The sequence below is a fragment of the Oreochromis niloticus genome, linkage group LG3 (assembly GCF_001858045.2).
Source record: "Oreochromis niloticus isolate F11D_XX linkage group LG3, O_niloticus_UMD_NMBU, whole genome shotgun sequence".
Taxonomy (NCBI): Eukaryota; Metazoa; Chordata; class Actinopteri; order Cichliformes; family Cichlidae; genus Oreochromis; species Oreochromis niloticus.
Window position 1 is genome coordinate 44,440,034 of NC_031967.2, and position 21,461 is coordinate 44,461,494.

General features: G+C 40.7%; 1 protein-coding gene and 1 long non-coding RNA gene across 4 annotated transcripts; one reads left to right on the forward strand and one right to left on the reverse strand.

The window, feature by feature from the left end:
* The first annotated feature begins 1,489 nt into the window (after positions 1 to 1,489).
* Positions 1,490 to 2,768, forward strand: LOC106096866 (uncharacterized). Its single transcript, XR_001223214.2, has 2 exons — positions 1,490 to 1,947; positions 2,037 to 2,768. It is a non-coding gene; the product is annotated as an uncharacterized LOC106096866 (long non-coding RNA).
* Positions 1,917 to 8,664, reverse strand: LOC112841667 (myelin-oligodendrocyte glycoprotein-like). Of its 3 annotated transcripts, XR_003215531.1 has the most exons (6): positions 8,449 to 8,664; positions 6,436 to 6,810; positions 6,236 to 6,328; positions 6,046 to 6,155; positions 5,767 to 5,963; positions 1,917 to 5,188 (listed from the first exon to the last, which is right to left on the reverse strand). XR_003215531.1 is itself a non-coding variant. In XM_019354227.2 (5 exons), exons 1-5 carry the CDS (start codon positions 8,546 to 8,548, stop codon positions 5,931 to 5,933), a joined length of 708 nt encoding a protein of 235 aa, XP_019209772.1. In that variant the 5' UTR covers positions 8,549 to 8,664; the 3' UTR covers positions 1,917 to 5,930. The 3 variants fall into 3 exon arrangements, 2 of the variants coding, with proteins under 2 accessions (XP_019209772.1, XP_019209771.1); XM_019354227.2 differs by having other exon boundaries at positions 1,917 to 5,963; positions 6,046 to 6,152; XM_019354226.2 differs by having other exon boundaries at positions 1,917 to 5,963.
* Between the last annotated feature and the right edge of the window lie 12,797 nt (positions 8,665 to 21,461).

Consider the following 21,461-nt stretch of genomic DNA (forward strand, 5'->3'; position numbering starts at 1 on the left):
CCGGATTTGAATGTTGACGATTTCGCGTGATCTTGGATCGTTCGGTTCTCCGAAGCTCATCTGGGACTTGCTGTCATAGCAACAGATCCGTAAGCGTAAACCTGCTCGGGAGCAGGTTTACTTTATGTAAACAGGATTAGATCGCGGCCTCTCAGGTATGTCCGCTGCAGTTATATGAAAGCAAGAGCGATATTTCGCCACTGTTTTACCATAAATAAATATTATCAATGTAACTAAAGATAATGTATTTGATTCTTTTATTGATTTCATACAGATACATACAGGTCATTTCCGAAAAAAAGGGAAATGTACTATTAATCATTCTATTACATGTAGTAGATCATGTCAGATGTAATTCATATTTTAGAGTAGTAATAGTAAATTACTACGTGCAATCAAGATGACAGACCACGGCTAAAAAAGCGAAGGTGGATTTGGGAAGTCTGTCGCAGCCATGTCCTGTCCGTTTGTACGCGAGCAAGGAAGGTGCAAGATTGATAAGGAGAGTTTACAGAATTTAGCGTATATTGCGGGATAGACGGGATCCTTTAGCTCAGCGCGACGGTGTGCTCATAGAGAGATATCGATTCTCCTGTGAGGGTATTATTTACTTTCTCTCTCTCTCTCTCTCTCTCTCTCTCTATATATACTTACTGTACTGTATATACTTACTCCCGACTTACTGTGCATGCTTCAGTCACCCCTTGCATGGGAACAGGTAAAAGTGATGGAGTGTTATGTCAAACTACACACAAAAAAACCCACAATGTCAATAAATGTCACAGTACAAAAAGGGGTGTGACGAGGGGGTGCAGGACCACCACCTGTCTTTATTTGCTCTGCCCTTTTCTTGGTTGCTGTTATAAACAAACAAACAGATTATTTCAGGGTCTCTTGTCATAGACTAAAAGCAATATAAGTGATAAATATTACCATTCTGTAGAATATTCTTATATTTCACTTTTACTTTTTCCCATGTTCTAGTGGGTCCTGTTGTGGCTCTAATGTGAAAGAGGATATGATGTAATATAATATAATGTGGTATAATATAATATCACATGATATAATGTAATATCACGGATCACTTACGAGTTTAATTTGTCAGCAACTTTCTGCCAGCCCTCTCTCCTTGCTTTTGCAGCCTTTGCAGTGTTCCCCTGCGTTTTAATTAAACTCTGAAACTCCTGATATCCCTCAATCAAGAGTTCTTGGTCTGCTGCCGTGAAATACTGTGCGCACTCCTTCGCCATCTTCGCCGACCAATCACAGGGTTGCCGATCAATGTTTCTACTATCGATGCGTAGCCCCTTTTAAGCCACCCAGTGATCTCAGATTACTTCATCCAGCTATACTAATCGTCAACAACAGGTGTGTTCGGAGAACCGGATTAGCGAGCTCAAAGTTAGCGCGATGATTTGATCTTGGATGTGTCATTTGATCTTGGATGTAGTAAGCGAGGTACGAAGAACAGGCCCCTGATCACGCGAAATCGTCAACATTCAAATCCGGCTAACTTACTTAGCGAGGTACGAAGAACAGGCCCCAGGTTACCCCCGCTTTCTCCTTTATGTTAATCGCGCATTTTTCAATTGATCCATTTTACAAAGTCCCATAGTTCCAGTTTGCGGCTCTGGGACTGAAGTTTACTGAGTTTGCGCCATGTGTCATGAAACAGTATGACTGAAGCTGTGTTGTAATGATCAGTGACATAGTAGCGTGTAGTATAGTCTATCAGAGTTAGAATACAGCTTAATGAATTTCCTCAAAATTGATTAGGACAAATACCGCAACTCCATTGTTACTCCAGGTCCCAAATCGCTGCACAGTGCATGCCTCAGCAAAAGAAAATAATCCCAAGATGGAGAATTGAATGTGCAGTCGCATCACACACTGTTAATGACAACGACGATATTTTGAACATTCCAATAATTTATTAGGAAGTAAAATGTAAGAGAAACAGAGAAACACGAGATTATAAGATACCAAAGCAATGTCTTCAAGAATTTATGTTTGTTGTTTATTTATTTACACTCCAGTGGTAAAATCTAGACGTGAGGAAATTGTGATGGTTGTGACCCATAATGCACTCTTTGGCCGATTATGTAAGTGTCAGATGATCAAATTAACCACAGTTCACATAGTTGTTTGTTTGGTTATTGAAACTCGGTTCTTTTTCTTCTTCTTCCAGCTGCCACCTCTAGGGGTCGCCACAGCAGATCATCTGCCTCCATCTCACCTGATCTCTGCCGCACCAACCCTCTGCATGGCCTTCACTACATCCATCAATCTACTCTGTGGCTCTTCTCTTTACTTGCTCCTCCATCTTCAGCATCCCTCCTTTGCACATCTGAACCTTGCCTCTTTGACTTCGTCTCCAACTCCTCAGTATGAGGAAGTAAAGTCAGCCAAACACCCCGTCTTGTGATTCAGGAACAGTAGCTGACAACTGTCATGATTCAGTCAGGAGTTTGGTATTTTGCAGTTCTTTACACAAGCAAACAAACAAACGTGTCAGTATCGCTGATTTAAAAGACAACTTTTGAATATGGCCTGTCTCTCTCCACCAAAAGACGATTAATGTAACATAGGTTGCACCGCTTATTTTACAGTATAAAACTCAATAAATATTTACTCTTGTGTGGCGGACCAACACAATTGTTTTAAACCAAAACAGCCTTAAAAATGTACGTGAAAATACTTATATATGTTTGTCTCATTTCCAAATAATATGGATCAACATTCAAAAATAAAATTGATATTCATTAACATGACATGTGTTTTGTTTTGTTTTTTTAAGAAAGTATGGAGTTGAAATAACATCCCATTAAGAAAGTCCCATCATGTTCCTTTTGGTAAACATTTAAAAACACTACACATGGTTTACTAAAAGACATTTACACAGCAGAAATTTCTTAACCCTGCTGTATCAAGTGTGTCAGATTTGATTTGAGTTTTTGAGACCTCAGCATCATCAGTGTGATTTTTTTTTCCCACCTGAAAAACCTGATGTGTACAGTAGGACACATGCAGTGCTACTGTGAGCTATAAATGGCATAAAAATGCAGAAAGTTAGAAAAAATGATAGAAATGAAAAACTTATGAATGTAAACTGATATTCAATTTCTCTCTTGCTTTAAAAAAATGACAAAAGTTTCAATAAACACTATTAAAAAAGGAAATTTATGGCAAATATTTTGTGGTTCAGGTTTTCGAAGGTTAATGCAAACATGCTCACTGTGAAACTGATGTAACCACATGTAGGGTGTACAGTGTAAAAACCCTTTCGTCAGGAATCAAATAAAGAAAACAGGATGTTTGTGCAGGTGGGGGATCTATATTAATACTGTAACAGCTGTGCATGTGGTGTTTCCGTGCTGAGCCATGTGATTAGCCTGTCAACGTTCCATATTTCCGTAAATAAGGAAATACTTGATGATAAGCTGTGTTTTTATTTTAAATGAACCTTTTTGTCATTGAATTCATTGTACATCAGCTGGTCGGCCTTCTAAATGTCCCTGCTGATATCTTTTTGCACTCCTGCCTTGAAATCATTAAAATCCTTTAAATATGTCACCACTTTGAGTGCACAGATGTTGTTGAAAAGCTTCAGCAGGGCTGGATCTACTTTGCCAAAGCCATGTGGGTATCTTGGGTGGGACATGATTAGCAGAGTTATAAACTGCAGGTTGCTGGTTTGAGTCTGTGTTGAGATGCTGACATCTCTCACATGATAATAAGAAAAACAAACACTTTTACTAAACTCATTAAAAATACCGATTTTTTTTTAGTCCACATGTAGCAGCTGTATGAAGGTTATTTCAAGCTGAAGAACAGCTGGAATCAACATCTGCACATAGCACGCATCTGATGGAAAAGTTAAGGCAGGAGCAGCGTGACAGGTCCTCTGTCAGCAGTGTGCAGCCAGACAGAAAATATATAAATGATCATGTGAGGTAGTGATTCTCAAAGTTGGACCCTCAGCTGTGTGTGAGGGTAGGGCAGACGGGGGATACATTCTGGGAAGGTGCTGTTATGTTGTTCACGCAAAACTAAAACAAGATGCCAACAGGTAATACGACGGAAAACACACTAACGATTGCTGAAAAAACTCAAATGACACGCAAAAAGATCAGCAGCATGATACAATCCAGAGAGCAGATAAACAACCAGGTAAGGAGTGTTAAATCTCCCTGAAATTCTCATAAAAACCTAAAAATCAAACAAGTCAAGAATTATACATTGTTTCAAATTCACTCAGCTATCCATTGTCAGCCCACTGCCCACTGTCACAAACACATTTTTTAAATCTCTTACTCTACAAAAATACTTTATATATAGTTTACTTAATACTGTATATAACACTGTACTGTAAAATTTGTGTTGTCTTTTCAAGTATACAGTATCAGATTGGATTTTTGTGTATCATAAGACAGCCATGGAGTTTGATGCCAGTTAGAAGAGGAAACAAGTGAAGGGAGAGCCAAGGAGTTCAGAGTGGAAGTTGAAGAATGTTTCATAGAGTTCAGATATGAGTTGAAAAAGGCTCTGGGTGGTAGGGAAGAGTTATCAGTGAGGGGCTAAAGAAAAAAGACTGATAGTGGTTGTATGTAAGAAAAGGATCAATTACATTAGCGATATACAGATATTCAAAGTAAATGTAATAAATTAGTCATTCGTTTTAAACTTAAATTTCTAAACTGAAAAACAGACCTCACAAAATGTCTTTTAAGTACAAGTGGTTAAATGAAGGAATGACTATATTAGTGTGCACACACATCTGACAAAGTGCTGGAGTACATGAACACAGTAAAGGAGGTCTTTCTGTACTTCAAGTCATCAACTTGTAGTTCAGTTTTCACTGAGTAGAAAAAAACAAAACAAAAAAACACGTGAAGTAACAAAAACAATCGGATCTCATCAAATGTGCTACCAAACACTGCATTTGCACAATACAGTCAATAGAACAAAAGATTTCTTAATATGAACTCCATAAGTCCTGTTTTTGTCACTTCAAAGCCTGCTGATGCGTTTACAATCGTCAGAATATCCACACGGTGTGATGTGTAGTGGACGCTGGGATAATCCTGGACAACCTTCCAAACCAAACAGCCTTGCTGAATCTATCATTTTACGTAGGTGATGTTTTCAAAGCACACTGGCCAGCACTTGATCACAGTCACAGCTAAAGCTAGATAATAAATAATTAAATAAATAAATACAATAAAAATACAAAAGCTATTATCTACTGGAGCTACACAATGAGACCACATATTAAAGATATGTTGAAACCAGCTGATCATACTGCATTTCCAGTAACTCTAGAATTAATTACAAGAAAACAGAGTATAATGGTTTAACTGTAACCTGACATTTCAAACTAGGCAGGGAGGGTTTTTCCACTGACCAGAGCTCTTTATAACCACCAGGAAACAAACCTGGAATTAATTTTTAACCTTGAATAAAACCTTCAGTGTTTTCCACAGTGAAATGTTTTAACCAAAAAGAGTCTATGGGGGAAACACTTTGGAAAACATTACCTCCTCATAGGCCACATTTAAATCCAAGAGCCATTGCTTTATTGCTTCACAACCCACTTACATTTGAAATTTCCCTGTTATTCATTTAATCTAAATATAAAATGAGTTTAGTGTTACGTTTTGCAGAGTACTGCAACACTTTATTTTGGAATTGTTTTCGGGCTCTATAAATGTACTTCACTCAGGTGTTCAGGTGAGGCGTCAAGATTCAAACCCAAATCAGACTCACATCCTTTTGTAGAAGTGACATGATGATGGATCTTAGTCCTGCTGGAACCGAGTGTCTCCCTGTGGCTGCTGGTTTGAATGCCCAACCTGATTGAAGATCTAGGAACTCTCAGAGCTCCACTTACACCTAACAATACCAAATCCAGTAAGATGGAATTGTTACTGTTATCTTTGTGTCTCATCATCCTCTGGTTGCTTCTGTTGAAAGATTTTGAATAATGAGTCAGTGTGACGACACAAGAAGCAACAATAAGTTTGTGTTTGTTTCTTTCTGTCTTACATTTAGTCTTTGCTGAAGAAGGTCAGAGAAACATGAAGCAAAAGCAGCGACAGCCACAACTGATATAAAGGCAAAGATAACAACGACCACAGAGACCCTGGACCGACCTGCTGATGTAGGAAAACGTTTTACTAAAAATATGCCTCAAATGGAAATGATGTAGAAGAAAGTTGGACTGTTGGACTCTCACTATTTCTTGGAGTCGTGTCCTGAGGATCTGGAGTTTGGAGGATTTTGGGATGCAGTGGCCTGTCTGTCGTTAGGTTTTTAGCATAGTTTGGATCTAAAAAAAAAAACCAACACACCACAAAAACCAGTAGAATAAAAATCTGTTTGTGAAATTTGGAAAAAAAATTGGAAATGAGTAATAAACAAAACAAATCTTCTCACCGACTACAAGTTCAACAACAGCAGCTTTCACTCTGCTCCTCAGCTTGGGGATGAAGCATCTGTATCTGCCGTTGTCTTCCTCCGACACGTTCAGGATCTTCAGTGAAATGTTCCCGTGTTTCATGGCGTCCATGAACAGCTCCGTCCTCCTGAAGTACGAGGCCATCTTCATGTCGGGGACCTCCTTCCTGTCCCTGTACAGGTGAACGTACTCCACTCGGCTCAGCCGGTCCGACGGGTCGGGCTTCAGGTCGGGTTTGGACCACTCCACCGTCAGACCCTGGACATCGAACATGGGCTTCAGGTGACACGGCAGGATGACATCATCACCCGGAGCGGCAAAGATTGGAAGACTTGAACCAATCACCATAACAGCTGGAAACAGAACGAAAACTAAACCTCCTGAACCCCCACAGACCCCTACAGGGTTACACACTGAAGACCTGAACATAGTTTGAGTTGTTGTGCTTGAGATGACAGGAGTGTTTTTTGCATTAAAAAAGTCCTTATTTTCCCAAATACTTGGTGAAGAGATTCAGTTCAGTTCAGTTTTATATATATATTGTGCCAAAATTTAAAAAATGGTCCTCTCAAAGCGCTTTTTCTGGAGAAACACCAACAATCTGACTCTTCTTATGAGCAACCACTTGCCAACAGTGGAATGAAAAAACTCCCTTTTAACAAAACGAAACTTCTCCCAGAACCAGGCTCAGGGAGGTGCAGCCAGCTGCTGCGAGTGGTTGGGTCTCAGCTTTAAGCCTTCAGTGCTGAGTAGCAAGTCTCATCACTTGACTTCCATCTTTCAATGATTTCAGTGATTCATGATTTTAAACCGTAATTACATTTGTCTCACTTTTAACCTGTTATAATGTGAGTCTGTGCACTGCAGTAAGCACACATACAACGCTCTGACTTTTCTCTCTATCCCACTCATTGGTTTAAATTAAAAATAGCAGCTGTTGCCTGTAGATGAGATGCATGCAGTGTCAGCGGATTTAATAAAGCAGTCAGCTTGTTGTTCTTCTAGCTTCGTATGAATTTTTATTGTTGACAGGAAATACAGAGAACAGCTGCTTCTGGGAGAAACGTCTACAAACTGAAATCATCAAAGCATAAATGATGAGTTCAAGTTACTAAAACATGAGGAGGTGCTGAATCACTAACCTCACAACCAGAAAGAGATGAAGAAGTCACAAACCACTCTGACAGGTTCATCTTTTATAAATCTTTTATAAATCAAATCAACTTATATAAATCAGATAAGACAAATTATTATCAGATTATTTGAAGCTTTCAGCACTGCTTCAGTGTCTGGGGTTTTTCTTGTTTTTTCCCATATTTAATACTGAGAGTCTACTTTATAATACTATAATAAAAGATACTTTATAATAAATAAATATGCATTTTCTAAATCTAAACCTCGTTTTTTGGCGCTTAAAAAGAAAATAAAAGAGAGTTTTAAGTCAAATATATCTTCAGAAAAACTAAACAGCTATTAGGACTTTGTAATTCTGCTCCAATGTCAATATTTTCCTAATAATAAATCATCTTTCATCGATCGTAACCCGACATCTCTTGCTGTTCTGTACGTTCTGTATGTTTAAGCGTCTATCGGTTGCTAGACAACCATAACACAAAGTCCAGCTTTAAATAAACGCTGTTTGAACTCCGTTAGATCTCAACACAAAGACAGGACACTCATATTCAGATAAGATTTGATTTTTAATGTTCGATTATTTAACGTTTCTTCACATTAAATCTACATGAACGCGCAAACGTGAGAGAAAAAGGGTCGCTCATTACGAGTGCAGAACTTAACGGAGAATCATCATCAAGTTTGAAGCTTTCTTTACTGTCAGAGTAACTCACTCATAGCTATCATCACTTTCATTAAAACACAGTAAAGTAGTGATACTGAATTCGGCCCATTAAAGTTTCCAAAAATGTAACAGTTACGATGCCGATCTAAACACATACTGATGCTGAGGTTGTTTAGTAAATATATCCGTTTACCTTGAACAGGAGTCCTGACAATGAACTCCGAGCACAGGATAAAAGTCCAGAGAGCAACAATGAAAGAGGGTTTCTTTGAGTCTAAGCAGCAGGTACACATAATAGACGATAACAAATATAGAGCCGCTGTCTGAGTGAAACAACGATTCTTCTTCTTCTTTTTTCTTTTTTGTAAAGCTACAGTCGGCTGTTTTTCTGCCTCCTACTCGCTCAATGATGATGTGCTTTGTGTCTGAACAGTCACGCTGTGCTTGGTGTGATCGGGGCGGGGTTGATTTATACGCACTGCGATTTGATTGGTTAAAATGTCTTTACTAAACTAACTTATTAAAGCGTTACTACCTCATGTCACGGGTCTTTGTCTCCGTTATTTTAGTCTTTGGAGCATAATTAAATCGAGATACCTACAGAAATTCCTTCCTTCCATCCATCCATCTTCTTCCGCTTATCCGGGGACAGGTCGCAGGGGCAGCAGCCCAAGCAGAGACGCTCAGATCTCCCTCTCCCCAGCCACCTCCTCCAGCTTGTCCGAGCGAACACCAAGGCGTTCCCAGGCCAGCCGAGAGATATAATCTCTCCAGCGTGTCCTGGGTTTGCCCCGGGGCCTCCTCCCGGTGGGACATGCCCGGAACACCTCACCCGGGAGGCACCCAGGAGGCATCCTTGTCAGATGCCTGAACCACCTCAACTGGCTCATTTCTATGAGCAGCGGCTCTACTCTGAGCCCCTCCCTCCCAGATGGCTGAACTTTTCACCCTGTCTCTAAGGCAGAGGCCAGCCACCCTTTGGAGGAAGCCCATTTCTGCCGCTTGTATCTGCAATCTTGTTCTTTCGGTCACTACCCACAGCTCGTGACCATAGGTGAGGGTAGGAAGGATCTCTGCTTTTTGTGGACGGGGTGGTTCTGTTGGCTTCATCGGGTGATGGCCTCCAGCTCGCCTTGGAACGGTTCGCAGCCGAGCGTGAAGCGGTGGGAATGACAATCAGCACCTCTAAATCTGAGGCCATGGTCCTCAGCCGGAAAATGGTGGAGTGCCCACTCTGGGTCAGGGACGAGTTCTTGCCCCAAGTGGAAGAGTTTAAGTATCTCGGGGTCTTGTTCACCTACAGAAATTATTTCACGAAATTTTGCATCAGTTACAGTTGCCATAGAAACTCTGGCTCAGCGTCATTTCGGTAATTTGGCGTAGGGAAAACAAATGTATCTGTCAGGTAGAAAGTACTGTCTGGTGCCCTGATGTAAATTACACTGGTGACTTGTAATGTTGACTCAGAGTTTTCATGGATTCACGTTGCAACAGCTGAAAACCTGCCACATCCTTACTGATGCAATCTTGCTTATTGCAGAGTAACAGCATGCAGAAATTGACCTCATTGTCATTTTATCTGTTGTCACGGATCTGACAGTGTTTGCACCATGCTCTAATTCAGCAAGCTCTTTAGAAAGACTCATTCTTTCACAAGATAGAAAGGCAGACTGCGAAGCCAGTGCCTGGTGGTTTTTTATGAAGGTTCTTCCACAGAGTCATGTTTTCAAACAGCTGCAACGTCTCCCTCTGTGTATCTGTACATCTCTGAACTACTAGGAAACGCTGGCAGATGTGACACAATTTTCAGCGCGTGTCACAGTGTGAAAAGGGGTCAGCGGTGAGCATACAATAAAGGCAGCCTGACACACAATTTTGTCACTGCGCTCTTTGTAAATACCACAATCCAGTTTGCATTGTTACTAAATCTAACCCTGTTTGTCCCGTTACCTTTGATCAATATGTTTTTCTTAAGGAGGTATTGCAGTTGTTGCGACACACTCATGGGCTCACTGTGCCATCAGCTGTTGGGTTCAAATGATTAATCAGCCTGTTTTTTGTTTCATCATTTCATCATGAGTTTGACATTTTGAATGCTTCTATTTATATAAACCTATCCAGTGATATTTTAATATGATTTCAGACTGTTTCTAGTTTAAAATGCACATTAATACATATTAAGTAACAAACTGATAAATGAGGATCATTACACAGCAGGGATTTATTTAAATCCCTGTAAAATTGAATTGGTCATATCTTCATACTTTAGACTGTAAGTTTGCCCAGTGTAACTTCCTGTTGTCAGGAATAGCGAGCACTGTGGTCAGTGAATGCTGGAACAGCTGCATAATACAATAATACATTGTTTCTGTACTGCATTTTATTTCACATAGTCTGCATCCTTTATCCTTTGTGGCACTTTGGGAAGCAGGTGGAAAATCTGATGAAATCTTTTCCAAATTTAATCTTGATTTCATTTGCTTCCCATCGATATAACACCTGTTCTTTGCACCAAAAGTAAAATAAACCCCCAAAACTGGGGAGTCACAACAGCTATATTGTGATTTCTAATAAACTGAGTAGATGGTTTGATGCCCAGCAGGAGAGACTAATACTTTTTCTGTCTATAACAAGTAGATATAAAGTCCTCATGGGAGAACATTGTCAACACAACACCTGGGTTTAGCTGTTGTGTATGACCAGCAGCAAAGTTCAGGAGAGTTGCCAATAATGTGTCCAATTTCCTGCTATGTTTTCTTCTTAATAACAGGAATTCTCTGTTCCTTTTATTCCTTTGTTTCTTTTGAAAATTACAACCAAAAGCACTTTTTTTCCCCACGCATCAATACATCAAACATTTGCCACTGAATCATTAGAAGACCATTAAAGTTTGCATACACCGAACATCATGTTACAAAGTTGGTACGGGATGACAATGTAAAAAAACCTCGATCCATACCAGTTTGCATACAGGGCAAACAGGTCGACAGAGGACGCCATAATAACAGCTCTTCACACAGCCCTCACACACCTGGACTGTAGTAACACCTATGTGAGAATGCTGTTTGTGGACTTCAGCTCTGCCTTCAATACAGTTCAACCCCACAAACTGGTTAATAAAATAAGCTACTTAGGACTCAGCAGCTCACTGTGCAGCTGGATACTGGACTTCCTGAGCAACAGACCCCAGAACGTAAGAATGGGAGAGCACACCTCCTCCACCCTCATTCTGAATGTGGGTGTCCCACAGGGGTGTGTCCTCAGTCCCCTCTTATACTCACTTTTCACCCATGACTGTTCACCAATCCACACCAGTAACACCATTATAAAATTTGCTGATGACACCACTGTCATAGGACTGATCGACAACAATGATGATTCAGCCTACAGAGAGGAGGTTCAGCATCTGAAGCAATGGTGTGATGACAACAACCTGCATCTGAACACAGCCAAGACCAAGGAGATGGTAATCGACTTCAGAAGAACAAAGCGATCTGAGCACTCTACCCTCTACATTGATGGGGAGGAGGTAGAAAGGGTAGAAAGCTTTAAGTTCCTCGGAGTACACATCTCGGCCGACCTTACCTGGTCCACAAACATCTCCCACCAGGTAGGGAAAGCACAACAAAGGCTGTACTTCCTCAGGAAACGATGTCAGGCCCAATTACCCCAAAGACTGCTAGTAAACTTCTACCGCTCCACCATTGAGAGCCTTCTGACTTACTGCTGCACACTCTGGTTCAACTGCTGCACCGCGGAGGACAAGAGGAAACTGCAGCGGGTGGTGAGGGCAGCAGAGCGGGCAATCGGCACTTCACTAACCCCCCTCAGAGACATCTATACTGGCAGACTTCAGCAGAAAGCCAGCATCATCATCAAAGACCCCTCACACCCTGGACACTCACTTTTTTCCCCCCTTCCCTCTGGTAAACACTACAGGTCCATCAGGTCAAAGACAAACAGACTCAACAGAAGTTTTTACCCACAGGCTGTCAAACATGCCCTACCTCCACCCTGATTGGAGGATAACTGCACTGCCAACACTCATGGACGTTACACCTTATTTATAAATCGTATTTCTGTTTAAACTTCAATGCAACCAACACCCCTACCTCTTTAAACTGTATTTATTATAACATGATTTAGTATAGTTCCAACAGCACCCCCCACCCCCAACCCCACTCAATGTGCAGTATCACTGATCACACTGCACCTCTCAATGCACCTGCTAGTTAGATGGCATGTATGTGTATGTATATAGATGTAAGTGTGTATGTGGAAATATGTGTGTGTATGTATGTACGGATGCATATATGTATATATACATATATACATGTATATATGCTTAAGCTATGCTAAAGTGAAACCTGACACATTTATTTTGTGATTAAAAGTCAAAGATGATCTGACGTGTCACCATCTGCTGCTTAGGGAACAAAATGCGGGAAAGCCCCACGAGAGATTCTTGGAAGAGTCCCGGTGAACCATTAAACTCATCTAACCCCTGCAGCAGTTAAATTCTGTGTGAACAAGTCCAGGAAGGGCCTGCTGGGACTTGCACATGAGATAACATATTCTGGTAACTGTTAACCATACAGTCAAGCTTATATTCCTGTAACTGTGATCTGATGAGCCAATGACAACATAAAACAAATAAAAAGCTTTAATGAGCAAATTTTTGAAGCTGTAAACAGAAAATCTGATATTTCTTCATTTATAGCCCCAGTAAATAATAAAATGATAGTTACTGGCAGCGATGTGGTCTATATATCTGTGCCTCTATTCAGTCATTTTTCCAGCTCTTACCCATCACTTTATGCTTGGGTCGAATGGCCTGCTTTGTTATTTCATAGATGAAAACTCTTTTTTTTTTTTTTTTTACAATATTTTTGGTCTGCATCCATCTTACTTACTGAATTACATTAATCAAAATGTCATTTTAAATTACTTAGTGCAGTTACATCAGGCAACAGTGGTTACTGGCCAGGTGTCTCTTGAGAAAGAGAATTTTAAAAACTCAAACTTCCCAGGTAAAAAATTTTTTTAAAAAAAGAAAGGCCATTTAAACTGATTCGTGAAACATCAACACTTAATGACCATTTATTTATACAAATTAAGACCAGCCAGAGATGTCTTAAAGAAATATGTGCACTTTAATCAGTACACCTCAGTTTTGCCACATTCAGTGTAACATAAGATTTTATTTGTTTATTCCTAAAACAGAAAAGTTACATTGTTACCAGTAATTATCCTCATCCATTAATGACAGTCACAGTCATTTGGATGAGCGCCGCATCAGCTGATGGAGGAATCCAGACTGTGTACTGGCTCAAACTGGATTCAGACAGCAGCAACAGTGGTGACTCCCTCAGTCAGTAATATGGACATGTTCCTACAGCTGCCATTCAACGTTCAGGCCACAGAAATGTTCCCTGTCTTTCCCTCCATAACTAGTGCATTTTTTTTCAAAACTATCAATGCCGATGTTCCTGCTCTCCTGAATTTCATCTTGCCATAAATGACAATGACCAAGAAATTTCATCTCTGCTGTATACAGTACAATATATAAAGAGAAGAGACGATGAGGCTCCAATTGCATTCAATGCAAAAGACAAACAATAAATATAAGAAGAGTAGAAAATAAATATACACTTTAACACTAGGGTAAAAGGATCAATACCAGTTTAAAATGTACAATTTACAGTTGAATGATTTAGGCTGTGTCCACACTAGCCCAGATAGATTTGAAAACGGCGTTTTCGTCTGAAAACGCTCCGCGTCCACACTAGCGTTTTCAGTCGTTTTCACAGAGTTGTGCGTCCACATTGAAATGGCTGAAAACGCTTACGTTCCAGTACTGCGCATGCGTGAAATGCAAGAAGATTCGACCTCCCTCATTTCTGTCTGCCGCTTATTTACTTTCCAGCTCTTTGAAACGTCGCGGCAAAAGGTCGAGGAAAAGCATCGAGTTTTTTAAATGGACTAACAATGAGGTGGAGTTGTTGCTGCGAGTAACACAAAAGTACAAAGTTGCAAAAGCGAGTGAGAATTAAAGAATTTGAACAAAAGCTACCTGGAGCATGTACAAACTGATATTAATCTTTAATAGGGCTGTCAAAATTCAGAGCAAACAAAACAACATGCGTCATCGTTTTAGAAAGTCTCCGTTTTCGCTGTCCACACTGCGACGCGAAAGCAAATGAAAACGCATTAGTGTGGACGTAGCCTTAAAGTGACCGTGAAGTGATTTAAAGTGACCAGCGTAGCAGACTGGAAACATGAGCAGGATTCTTGAGAGTCAGGATTGTCCATAGAGCAGCATTTGGATTAGAAAGGCAGTGGTATGTGGAGTGCAGTAGAGTCAGCTAACAGTTTGTGTGGGTGTGTGTGGTGGGGGGGAGTGGGAGAGCCGGTAGTGAGTGCAAGAGTCTGATGGTTTGTGGGAAATAAGATATCTCACAGTCTGGAGGACCGGGCGAACTTGATGATGTGATTAGAGCTGTGTAGAGCGGTGCAGTCATGTGTCAGGAGAGTGAATAACAGTGGGCTGAGAACATAACCCTGAGGAGCTCCTGTGCTCAGTCTGATGGTGCTGGAGAGGTTGTCGCCGATTCAGATGGACTGAGGCCTCTCTGACAGGAAATCTAGTATCCAGTTGAAGAGAGATGTGCTCAGTCCCAACTTGCTGAGTTTCTCAAACAGTTTTTGGGGGATAATGGTGTTAAATGCTGAGCTAAAGTCTATAAACAGCATTCTGACATAGGTGTCTTTCTTGTCCAGGTGGGAGAGGGAGAGGTGAAGTGCAGTGGAAATAGCATCCTCGGTTGATCTGTTCGGCTGGTATGCAAACTGCAGCGAGTCCAGTGAGCATGGGAGGTTGCTCTTCACATGTGCCATGACTAGTCTCTCGAAGCATTTCATGATGATGGGGGTCAGGGCGATGGGACGGTAGTCATTCAGGCAGGATACTGAGGATTTCTTTGGCACTGGGATGATGGAGGTGGACTTGAAGCACGCTGGGACGATCATCTGGCTCAGTGATGAGTTGAAAATGTCTGTGAAGACATCAGCCAGCTGATCAGAGCAGTTTCTCAGCACGCGACCTGGGATGTTGTCTGGTCCAGCAACTTTCCGTGGGTTGATCTTGGTGAAAGTTCTCCTCACGTCAGCTGCAGGCAGAGAGATGGTCTGGTTGGTGGTGGGGGGCGTGGCTTTCTTCGCTTGTGTGTCATTCAGTCCATCAAACCCTGCGTAGAACTTGTTCAGCTCCTCAGTAAGTGTGGTATCTCCATCACAGCTCCTTGGTGCAGGCTTGTAGCGAGGGAGAACTGCACTGAAAGAGAAAGATGACATTGAAGACCAAGATTAAGATCTGAATATTTGTTTAGCAAGCGACAAGTTAATAACTGGAGACACATATCCTCTTTGGGTTTGCATCAGGAAGGTCATCTGATGTGAAACATTAACAAATCAAAACATGTGGCAGCAACAGCTGTTATAAGGAAGCAGCTGAAATTAGCGGTCATGGCTGAACTGCCATGAGTAATATTTTTATTTCATCGTAGTCATATCCTGTAAGTCTGAGTAGTCGCACATAGTTTTTTTTCCCATAGAGGCCTGTGAGAAACAGGATAGATTAAAATAACAGGACATTTCCTGTACAGCAGGGATATTTCTCGATTTGCGAGCAAAGCGAGAAACAAGAGCCACATAACACATCTGACGCCAGATGTAACCACGATATGCACATTAAGCATGAAAAATATCCATAGTTCGTGGAAAAACTGAAGCATATTTATAAACTGTGGATTTGGTTTCGAGAAGTGGATGCTTCTGCTAAAAACTATGTATATATAATCAAAATACATTTTAAAAATGTTAAACAGGAGGTTTCACAGAGAAAATCAAGCAAATGGAAGTTTCAACAGAATAGAGCATGACAAACACTCACTGGTCACTTTGTCAGGTTCACATGATCAACTGTTCATTTTTGCTATCACATGACAGCAACTCAGGACATTTATCATGTATGGTCAAGACGACCTAATGAAGTTAAAGCGAGTATCAGAAGGTGATTTAAGCGACTTTGAAAACAGCATGGTTGTTGGTGGTAAATGAGCTTCTTATTGAGTTGAAGCCTTTACGTTCATGGCCTGAGTGACTTAGACATAGCATGAGGTGTTACACCCCCATTTGTGACCACTCAGCGCTTACAAATCAGAGAGGGGTGAGGTGGAGGTTAGCTGGAGATTAAAACGCTGCTACTGTCACACACACAGTTGTCAAATCAGCCATTCAGCAGTGTTGACCTGTCTCACCATCAAACCTGTTTGAGGGAGCAGAGAGAGCGCCGACTTTATCTCACAGGAAATTTCAACACTTGAGGCGTTGGCTGGTTTTTGCATCTGAGTCAAATACATGAGAGGACTTTGGAGGACGACTGAGGGGCCAACATACACTTCAAAATGTTCATGCTAATCCTAAGGATAAGGCCTTTATTCGGTTTTCAGCTGTGCTGTAATCCAGCTGGTGGTTTTTTTTTTTACCTTTTTTTGAGAAGTAACAGATCTCAATGCACCGCCGCCTCCAGAGTGCTGGCATCCACCTGAGGGTTGAGCTAACAGCTAACAGCTGAAGCTGGATAAAAACTGGACAACTTTAGCTTTCACTGCTACACAAAAGGATCATGTTTTAAACAAACTGCAATGCTAGCTCAAATTTCATCTGACCGTTTGTGTTAAAGGTCATAGTCCACAACGGCCAGTGCAGGGAAGCAAAGCAGACGTTAAACTGAAGCGTGATAGGAAAATTAATTAAAACTTTCCGGTAGCTGCTTTCCGGGTGAACAGAACTCTTTAAAGCCTCAAGCGACTGTTGTTCTGATTTGATGCTATGAAAAGAAAACTGAAATAAATTTAGATGTGCCAAATAATCACATGTAAAATGCTAAAAGCACATCAACAACAACTGTTAATATGTTCACACATTAGATGGACTGTACAGTTGATTCAGTCTGTCAGCAATAATACACCATGGGGTCATTTTGTACTGTGGAACAGCTGTGTAAACACAGTGCCTGCGTTTATCTTTCATTGTACTCGTAACAACAGGAAAACAGATGGACCGACTGGTGCATGGACGGTTGGTGAAATTTAATCTTGAGTTCATTCAGACAAAACTGCTTCTTTGGAGCCTCCTGTTTGCAGCATAGTAGTTGAGTTTCCTTTAAATAAGCTGAATGTTCTTCTGGAAAATGTTCAAATTAGTGCTGTCAGCGTTAATCACGTTAATACGACGTTAACGGCATATCCTCGTTAACATGGCCAACCCGATTAAAATTTTAAACACGCTCAACACATCTGGAGCGCAGAATTGACAAACTTTGGAAAAAAACTGCTAAACTGCGGCGACAGAGACATTTAAGGGATTATGAGTCAGTCTGGGCTCCGGATGGGTTAGTTGTTGATTGCGTTAGTCGTGATGACGGCGTTAACGCATCTAAGCCGCATTAACCCTTTAAGACCTACCATAGAACCAAGTCCGCCAGAGCTTATATTATATTTTTACATGCTGTAGTGCCATTTTTGGGAGCATTTCAAGTTGCTATACATCAATTCAACTGTTATAGCCCATATTTTAATAATATGTATGCATTAAGTCCATAGTAACTACATAAATTGCAAAAAATTGCAATAAACAACAAAAAAATGAAAATCGTTTTTTTTTTTTTTTTTACATATATTTCTACTTAGAGAAATTTAAGAGGTTTATCCCTCAAAACTGCAAATACAAAAAAGTTGCAAAAAATAGTTTCCAACCACAGGAAATTTACTTTGAGTGTCTTCATAATTTTATTTTTCAGATAGACCAATTTTTATATACTGCAGAAAAAACGAAAAACAATCCTATAATGCAAATTTGCAAAGGAAACAGCATGTGCATCAAAATAAACTATTTAAAGCAGTGCAATTTGAGTTCTAAGCATCCCAGAAACATTAAGAAAAGCATAAAGTCAAACATGACTTTTAAAAACACCAGTACTGTATAGTCTTATAAGGCCTACAAGTAAAAAACTACATTTTCCGCGAAAATGATGTCACTTCCGGCTTCGGGCAGGTAATGGCGGACATGCGAGAGTTCGCGCTGACGTCTATTTCAATGTAGGAAGTATTACGAACAGCTGATCGGATTGGCAAAGCGTGTTTCTGGAATATTATGTTTTTGTTGCTGCAAGCGCTTTTTATGCAATTTTTGCAAAGCTATATGTGGAAGGAAACCGTGACCTAGGACAAGCTGATGGCATAAGATGTAAGTACAACTCCTCCGGTGTTCAAAAACACCGGTTTCATATGCAAAAAAAATTATTGCGCTAGCTTACGTGGTTCCGGTTCTACAGGGATTTAAAAATAGTTACCCAAAACAGAGCTTGCCGCCTCTGACCGGCTTTAAGCCTAATGTCGAGTAACCCCTTATACAGGTCGATCTGCGTTAACTTGTCAACGTGGGTTTGCCACGTTAACGCGGATATGCCGTTAATGTCGTATTAACGAGATTAACACTGACAGCACTAGTTTAAATCTCTAAATTGTTTAAACGGCTGTTAAATTAGTCTCATAATTCTTATATGATATTCTTAATACAAGCTGTGGTATAAGTAAGGTGGAATTGAGCAGTGATTTATTATTTGATATAGAAACAAAAATGTCTTCACTAAACCTCTCGCCTTCTACTTCACGTGTAAATAAATACCTTCTCTTTAGAGCTTGCTGTCATGTTGTTAGGCTGCTCATGTGCTGTCATATAGATGCAGTAAAAGTCAACAGCATAACACACGTCTAATGCAAAAGTTCATACATGCACACAGTGACAGCTGTTCTCTCAGGCACATAGATGATATAGAAATGAGAGAAAATCGCTAATGGATTCAATGGACATGACAACTGCATTTGTTCTCCCTGACTGAGAAACACAAGTGATTCCAAATGCTGGGCCAACAGCCCCCTGATGGACCATAGAGGTACCGCAGGTTTGATAGCTGATTGTTAGTACTGGACAGCGAACAAGAGAGGTGAAGAAGAGAGTGGACGTAGGGTGGAGTGGGTAGAGACAAGTTTTAGGGACGATTTGTGACAGAATGATAGCAGCAAGAGTGAAAGAGAAGTTTTACAAGATCATATTGAGAGCTGTTATCATTCATGGTGTGGAGACGGTTGCTAAATCTTTATTGCGAGTAAGCAGGACAGAGAAAATTTGAAATGAGTACACTTTAGAGACAAAGTTAGAGATACAAGGCTGAGATGGGTTGGACATGTGCAGAGAAGGGCTGGTGGACATACTGGATAAAGGATGTGGAAGATGGAGCTGCAAAACAGGAGGACAAGAGGAAAACCTCATAGAAGATTCACGGGTGTAGTGAAGGAGTGAAGGATGCCGGGACAGGATGAGATGGAGTGACATGATCTGCTGTGGCGACCCCTCAAGAAATAAGATGAAAAGAGAAGTGGAGCAGAGTGTCATGGTGGCTGTTAGTGGATGAGATCCAAAGGAATAAATAGAAAACAAAGGAGGAAATACTTCAACTTCAGCTTTTGTTATGATCAAAGATGCTCAGCTTTTAAACTGGGCCACGGTGGTCTTACGTTTGGAAATATCTGACCTAAATGTACGCTGGACTTGTTTCTCTAACATGATCACATGATCACACATCTAACCAGCATAAAAACTGCTACAGCAGATGAACTGCGACTACTCAGAAACTTAGACTTTCTGGCAGAGAACAAAGAAATCTTTTCTTCTTCACATAAATCACAATGAGCATAAAAAAGAAAGAAGTACTGGAAACCTTCAACACAGCAGCTTGGTTCCTTCACTTTCGTTTGGAATTACAGACCAGGGGAATTTTAGTCTTGAAAGCATGTGTGATTCATGTGTCTGGCTGTGATGATGTCTCCAGCTCAAAAAGCCTTTAATGGTAAAATGAGCTGAATTGCTGAATAGATAAGAGGGACAGCTGCAACCACAACAGAAAAGCTCAATCCTAAGGCCTCCACCACACAGCCATAGGGACTGGGTGGAGACTGCCTGGAAACCACCGGTCTATATGGAAAAGTGAGCATTCCCAGACTAGTTAGGCAGTTAGGCATGGTTGATGGAGTCTGCTTGCTGTTTGTGGGTGAAATTAGCTGTAAAGTTGATTCCACACTGATTGTGATTGATTTGGAAATCCTCACCTTCAAAATAAAAGTCTCACATTGTATAAATGTGTTGATATAACTTTTGCTTCAATAAGGAGCGATCATTAGAAGTAATTAAACATAATGAAAGACGACTGGACTCGAGCAATGATGTCGGTATTGAGTCTTACAGAGTGGGAAAGTGGGAATGATGGAACAAATATACTAACAGAGAAACGCCTGGGGAAGCAGACCAATGACACGATCTCCTTCTAATCTTCTGTACTGAACACAGAGATTTTGGGAAAACTCCCATTCATTCATCATTCAGGCGACCCAACCACCAGCAGCAGATTCAGCAAGACTCAACAAGCCTAAGAATCTTTGCACAGAAGCAACTCACCCATAGTGATGAGTGAAAACTGTGTTTTATGTGGTTGACAAATGTGCTGAATGAATGTGTGTGTGTTTGAGTGAATGAGGCTTGTAGTAGACGGTCTTCTGAGGGCTCGACTCGGTACAAAGGAGCTATAGAAGCTATATGAGCTACATAACTGCCAGGGAAGAGGAAAAGATCAGGAACACGGAGAAGATTCATGGATGTAGTGAAGGAGGACATGTAGATGGTTGGTGTGACAGAGGAGGATGCTAACAACCTGGTGAGATTACTAATCTTACTTTGTATTGGTTTGCTAGGACAGGGTAATTTTTTGCTAGGAAGTCAGCAGTTAAACAGACAATTATTCACATCTCTGTGCTAAATTTAAACATCCTCTGTCTGTGATTCATTGTTTTTCTCCTTGGTTAAAAAAGGCTGCAGATTCCAAGACGTATTCTTCTGCACATTTTTTTTTTTACCATATAAAGTAATCCAATGGACCTTTTGGTAGGCCAGCTCTGGGCTCTGGGCCTCATCACCCCCTGACACTGAATTATTGTTTCTACACAAAAAGCACACATTAAATCTGAAATGGACTTTCACTCTCAGATATTTTGTGAGAATAGAGGAGACACCAGGTCCAGAGCTGGCTCG

Coding starts and splice junctions, on each gene's coding strand:
- LOC112841667 (XM_019354226.2), bottom strand. CDS start 8,548: ATGTGTACCTGCTGCTTAGACTCAAAGAAACCCTCTTTCATTGTTGCT. Junction 6,329..6,435: donor TGTTGTTGAACTTGTAGTCG/GTGAGAAGATTT, acceptor TTTTTTTTTTAG/ATCCAAACTATGCTAAAAAC. Junction 5,964..6,045: donor TTCTTCAGCAAAGACTAAAT/GTAAGACAGAAA, acceptor ATCTTTCAACAG/AAGCAACCAGAGGATGATGA.